General features: G+C 35.3%; 1 protein-coding gene across 7 annotated transcripts; it reads left to right on the plus strand.

The window, feature by feature from the left end:
* The first annotated feature begins 380 nt into the window (after window positions 1-380).
* LOC114287829 (type I inositol polyphosphate 5-phosphatase 4) lies at window positions 381-5,866 on the plus strand. Of its 7 annotated transcripts, none has more exons than XM_082899550.1 (15): window positions 381-975; window positions 1,105-1,192; window positions 1,566-1,650; window positions 1,792-1,879; window positions 1,965-2,069; window positions 2,167-2,791; window positions 2,888-3,081; window positions 3,219-3,327; window positions 3,488-3,639; window positions 3,806-4,050; window positions 4,140-4,219; window positions 4,331-4,413; window positions 4,762-4,843; window positions 5,298-5,409; window positions 5,512-5,866. In XM_082899550.1, the coding sequence occupies exons 1-10, from the start codon at window positions 953-955 to the stop codon at window positions 4,029-4,031; spliced, it is 1,695 nt and encodes a 564-aa protein (XP_082755676.1). In that variant the 5' UTR covers window positions 381-952; the 3' UTR covers window positions 4,032-4,050; window positions 4,140-4,219; window positions 4,331-4,413; window positions 4,762-4,843; window positions 5,298-5,409; window positions 5,512-5,866. The 7 variants fall into 7 exon arrangements, with proteins under 7 accessions (XP_082755676.1, XP_028087083.1, XP_082755677.1 ...); XM_028231282.2 differs by having other exon boundaries at window positions 4,331-4,408; window positions 4,762-4,974; XM_082899551.1 differs by having other exon boundaries at window positions 4,331-4,408.
* The last annotated feature ends 297 nt before the right edge of the window (window positions 5,867-6,163 follow it).

Below are 6,163 nucleotides of genomic sequence, written 5' to 3' on the forward strand. Positions count from 1 at the left end.
GCAGAGAGAAGAGAGCTCTCTTGCACTTTTTTTATTTATTTATTTTTTTTTTATAGGAAAATTTTTCTTATCTTCTTGCCGGTGCAAGGTAGCGCCTCTTGCAGAGATCACCTACCAAGGTGTCCTATTAGCCGTTCTGAGTGAGTAGACTATAACCTGAGAACTTGTCCCGACCTCCCAAAATAAGCTCTCAAGATAAGCTCCGCTTAAGTCAAAATCTGCACAGCGGAGGAGTATTGAATCTATACCAAGTACTGATTAGACAACTTGAAACCTAACCTTCTAATAACTGTACTTCATCCAAGAAATTGATTCAAAAAAAAAAAATTAATCCTATAAATTTAGAGTTTAAATTCCAAATCTTAACCACAATATCGCCCATTCTTGGGTTACTCTCTTGCACTTTATTCTCTCCAAATTCGATATTTTTGCTGTGTACTCACAACGAGGTTTAAGAAGAGAGAAAACAACCCCCACTCTCACTCACTCTCTCTCTCTCTCTCATCTTTTATGTCTCCTACATAATTACATTGTCTTGTTCTAACATCAGAATCTCATAGTATTACTTCCACGCATCAGTGTTGTGTTGTGTCCCTCCCTCCCTCTCTGTTTTTTTTTTTTTTTGAAATATTTTTCTCTGTTTTCTTTCTCTTTCCTCTGTTTTCTCTTTGACTAAACATAAAAGAGAAAGCCAAAAGAAAATAGCCCAACAGGGTTCTTTCGATTTGACCTCGTGTTTGCTTACCCAGAAACCTAAATACCAAGAAACTGGGATTTCCTCTTCCCATCAATCGTTTTCTCTTTTATTATCTTCAGAAAACAGAGCACTCCATTCTATTCTCTCTTTCTTACTAGCGATTTCAGAGCGTTCTTTTCTTCGTTCTTGGCTTTTTCAATACAATTTTTCTGTGAATCGGTGATATATCTACATGAAGTTGTGAAACAATGATAGATGGGAACTCCAAGAAAAGCAAGGTTTGTTTGGCAAATGAGAAATTCTGAATTACCCTTCATTGTTCTCTCTCTCTCTCTCTCTCTCTCTCTCTCTCTCTCTCTATTGTCGTATATATAAAAAGATTGCTGACATTTGTGGTGTTGATGAAGCTTTCATGGCCCAAGACCCTGGTCAAGAAATGGTTCAATATCAAGAGCAAGTCAGAAGATTTCCATGCAGACGACGTCGTTCAGCAAGGTTTCTGCTTGCCTACAATCCCAATCTAATTTAGGGTTCTGAAATCTTTGGGAGCTTTTATCTTAAAAAAAATAAAAAAGGGATTGTCATTCAATAGCTTCTTCACTGTTATTCGGCGTCAATGACTGTTAGTATAGTGCCAAAATATTTGGGTTTTAATGGGTTATCTTCTGTTCTGCCCCTTCTATTTGTAGCTCAAGATCTGTTTTTGTTTTCTTCTTCTTTCTGAAATTCTAAAGATTTGAGTGTTTTTGCTTTCAAATAGATAAAATTTTGTTGTTTTCTGTTTTGAATATTTGCAATTGATGCAGAGTAACAGTGGAAAGCTAACAGCTTTAACAACTTTATTTTGTTTTTGTTTTTTCTTTTTCAGGTGGTGATGAAGAATGGAGTAACTACTCAGAGAGGGAGGCATGCAATATCAAGAAAAGCAAAACAGGTTCAGCATCAGACAATCAGTATTGCTCTGGACCACAACCACCCTTCAACCCCACTAAATTTTACCTAAATTACATTTCAAAATTTTTTAAAAATAAATCAAAAAAATTGTCTTTCTTTGCATTTTTAACTTGTTTAATTCACTCTGTTCCCATCAACAGAGAGATCAAGTAGGAGGAGCTCTGATCGTGTCCGGCGAAGTAAGATTGATCTAGAGGCCTCCCAAGCAACAGATGTGCATAACTATAGGTGTGTTGTGTTATATTCTTATTCATTTTATTGGATTTTTACTTGGTTTTGTGAAAATAGTTTGTTTTTTGATTTGTGAAAATAGGATATTTGTAGCTACATGGAATGTGGCTGGAAAATCTCCTCCTAGTTATTTGAATCTTGAAGATTGGCTTCATGCTTCTCCTCCTGCTGACATTTATGTTCTTGGGTGAGTTTCATCAATCAAAAATTCATTTTGCTTTATCTTTATCTTTGGCTTTTGTTTGGACTATGATATGATATTTAATTGATTTGTTTTCAACTAGGTTTCAAGAAATTGTTCCTTTAAATGCTGGTAATGTTTTGGGTACAGAAGACAATGGCCCTGCTAGAAAATGGCTAGCATTAATCCGAAAGACTCTGAACAGTCTTCCCGGCACAAGTGGTGGTTGCCACACACCTTCCCCAATTCCTGATCCAATTGTAGAACTTGATGCAGATTTTGAGGGATCAACAAGACAAAAGGCCTCATCTTTCTTTCATCGTCGCTCGTTTCAGTCATTGAGTCGAAGCATGAGAATGGCGGACAATGACATGTCAATGCCACAACCTAGACTTGACCGGAGATTCAGTGTTTGTGATCGTGTTATCTTTGGGCATAGGCCGAGTGATTATGACCCGAATTTCAGATGGGGTTTATCCGATGATGAGAATGAGACTGGAGATTATTCTCCGTGTGCCACACATTACTCGCCAATGTCTTACAACGGGTCTATTTCAATGGAGGATAGAGAGAGACAAATGGGGCAGTCAAGGTACTGTTTGGTTGCCAGTAAACAAATGGTTGGGATTTTTCTCTCAGTATGGGTAAAGAGAGATCTAAGAGATGATGTTCACAACATGAAAGTTTCTTGTGTGGGGAGAGGATTGATGGGTTATCTTGGAAATAAGGTACATTTTTGCTTTAAGGGAAGTTTTTTCTGAGGTTTGAATGTGAAAATTACGTAGTTAAGCAAAATGCAAAAATCTTTCACTTTGGTTTTGCAGGGTTCAATTTCAATTAGCATGTCTTTGCACCAAACAAGCTTCTGCTTTGTTTGTAGCCATTTAACCTCTGGGCAGAAGGAGGGTGATGAGCTGCGAAGAAACTCTGATGTCATGGAAATTCTCAGGAAGACAAGGTTTCCACAGTTTCATGACACGGGTGATGAGAATTCCCCTCAAACAATCCTCGAGCATGAGTAATGCCCCCATTTGCTGAATTTTGATTATGTCATTGCAATCTTTTTGTTTTGTTTGATTAAGGATCAATATTTAGAAGAAGTTTACTCTTTAGCTTATATTTATCAAATTTTAGTGTATGTTTGTGTTGACATAGTCGAATCATTTGGCTCGGGGATTTGAATTACCGGATTGCGCTGTGTTACCGTTCTGCAAAGGCTCTTGTTGAGATGCGCAATTGGAGGGCTTTGTTAGAAAATGACCAGGCATGTCAATAAAACCCTTGCAAGGAAATTTAATATTATTTTGTGTCATTTTTATTGTATTTATTTAATTTGGGTGCAATGTGCTAAGAAAATCTCTTCGTCTCTCCTAAACTGTTACTTTTAGAGCTGCTGAATTTGAATCTTTCATGGCTTTTCTCAGCAGCTTCGGATAGAGCAGAGTTGGGGACGTGTTTTTGAGGGATGGAATGAAGGAAAGATTTATTTCCCTCCCACATACAAGTACTCAAATAATTCAGATAGATATGCTGGGGATGCTATGCACCGAAAAGAGAAGCGAAGAACGCCTGCATGGTAATCTTTATTATTCTTTTCAAATAAAGTAACATAAGGGTGCTTTAAACTCGAGGAATTCTAACTCACACAAGTGGGAAAAAAATTGGATTATCGATCATACATGAACATTGTTCTGGAATTATTGAAATGCAAACAACTAATCTGATGAATTTTGTATGTAAAGGTGTGATAGAATATTATGGTATGGTAGAGGCCTTCATCAAATATCTTATGTTCGTGGAGAATCCAGATTCTCGGATCATAGACCAGTCTATAGTGTATTTTTGGCAGAGGTTGAGTCTATTAGTCGTAGCCGAATCAAGAAAAGCACGAGTTGTTCCAGTTCTAGGATTGAGGTAGAAGAGTTGTTGCCACACGCATATGGATACACTGACCTTAATTTCTATTAAAGAAAGGATCCAAATTCACGTAAGCTCTCTTTCTCTGTCTCTCTTTGTGTGTGTATATGTGCTTTTTGATGGTTCCTCTTTTTAAGATTCATAGCTTTTGTTCTTTAGGAATGATTTTGTCACCATGATACAAAGCAGTCATACAGGATACAGACTCTTTGGAAGGTCTTTTGCTGAGAAAGGGCCCGGTAACTAGTGAATTCTTTGACTGATTGCAGTTCCTTTTGTTTTGTTTTTTTTTTGTTTTTGTTTTTGTTTTTTTAATTGAATTGAAATAGGTTATCATGTACTATTAACAGGATTTGAGGCAAATGCCAAAAATGAGGAAAGAATTTCAACTTTGTTTACCAATTCAACGTGATCTTGCTACTCAATCGGTAAGGTGACTACTTGACCCCTCCCCTGAATCTATCTCTTCCATTCCCAAGAACGAAAAAGAAAAAAAGTTTTAAAATGAATTGGTGAGGACTACTCAAATTGTGGATTTGTTTTGGTCTACCCAATGTTGCTTTCAAGCTGAACAAGGTGGAGCCATGAGAACTTACATGTGGGCATTAAAACTTGTGGGTTATTTGAATTCAAGTTCCGCATTAAATGAGCAGAACTACTTCGGCATATTTCTGAAAGTGTTGTTGTAAATCAAATCTTTGTCTATTAAAGTTTTCAGATTGAGAAAATCTCTTGCTTATTCTTAATCTTTTTTTTTGGTCATTTGGTCTCCTGTTTGCAGGTTGTGCGATGAAACTATGGCTCCATGGTGAATAAGTGGTAGAGAAGTTAGTGGTTGGGGATTTCCATCTCCGTGACTTGAGGTAATTTTCGTCAATCAATTGGAGGCTGTCGACAACAACAGATTTGAAAATCAATTTTCCAAAATTATGTGCTTGCAATCTGAAGGTCAAAACCTTTTAGGCCAGGTTTGATTCACAAGATTAATAGTGAGGTATTAATAATCCTATCAAATTAGTGTGGTATTCACTATCCAATTGGATTAATAAGATAAATTATCTATTGGATTAATAATCTCACCTCTACCCCATTACTAATAATCCTACAAATTTGTTGGATTAATAATCCTAAACTAAAATGTTAAAACAAATATAGGATAATTGTACCCACAGATTAATAATTCCAATCTCATACTCTAATCTATCCAATCAAATATGCCTTTATTTATTTCTTTCTTTCTTTCTCTTACTTTGGTTTGTAAATTCCTTTTATGATTGTCTAATTTTTTTTTTTCCATGCATTTCCTCGTTTCAACAGGTACCAACTTGTAATTTTGTCTATAACTATTCTTTTCAATCACCAAGTCCTAATTGGCAAATCCGCAGTTGCTGGGTAGCACAAGCATTTGAAATCATGCTTTTGTAATTAGGTAAAAAAAATCAAAAGCTAGTTAGTTGATGAAATTATACAAAATGTTAGTTTATTTTGTCTGATTATTTTTTTTTATTTTTTATTTGTTATGGTTTTGCAGGATGAGCACACCTATAGCTGAAGTGCCAGTTGCCTTGGAGATCTAATTTAACCAAATTTCTTTTCATAAAAAAAAAAAATGATAATTATAGAGTTATTTTTTATACTGAAATAAGATAAAAAGTTGACCATGTGAATCATTTAGGCATTCTTTTTTTCTTTCTTTTTCTTCTCTTTTACTGGAGGAAGAGAGAAATGGAGATGTGATGTACTCATCATTATAGTTTACGAGTGAAAAAAAAAAAAAAAAATAAGTTGAATCTGTGATGATGGATATGAAGCTTCTTTATGCTGCTGCTGTTATGATTTTTTACTGAAAAGAAAGAAAAAAGGAGGTAATTTTTCTTGATGGCCTATACAATGCTCTGCCATCTCTCTCTCTCTCTCTCTCTCTCTCTCTCTCTCTCTCTTTTTTTTTTTTTTTTTTTTTTTGAATGTTGTGAAGAAAGCACATAGCAACTTTGATCTTTGAATTACATCTACTCAATTCACACTATTTATTTACTTCACATAACATTTAATTTGATTTTTTTTTTTTTATAAAAAATTTCTCAATTCACGTAACTAAGTTTTAAATAAAATCAAAATACTTTCTTCTCCAACTTTGAAAATTCTCTATGTAACCCACCACCCATTGCTACTACTCCCATGCA

Source organism: Camellia sinensis, chromosome 12 (assembly GCF_055761805.1).
Source record: "Camellia sinensis isolate YWXY chromosome 12, ASM5576180v1, whole genome shotgun sequence".
In the NCBI taxonomy this organism is placed as follows: Eukaryota; Viridiplantae; Streptophyta; class Magnoliopsida; order Ericales; family Theaceae; genus Camellia; species Camellia sinensis.

Coding starts and splice junctions, on each gene's coding strand:
- LOC114287829 (XM_082899550.1), top strand. CDS start 953: ATGGGAACTCCAAGAAAAGCAAG. Junction 2,792..2,887: donor TGGGTTATCTTGGAAATAAG/GTACATTTTTGC, acceptor TTGGTTTTGCAG/GGTTCAATTTCAATTAGCAT. Junction 3,640..3,805: donor AAGCGAAGAACGCCTGCATG/GTAATCTTTATT, acceptor TTGTATGTAAAG/GTGTGATAGAATATTATGGT.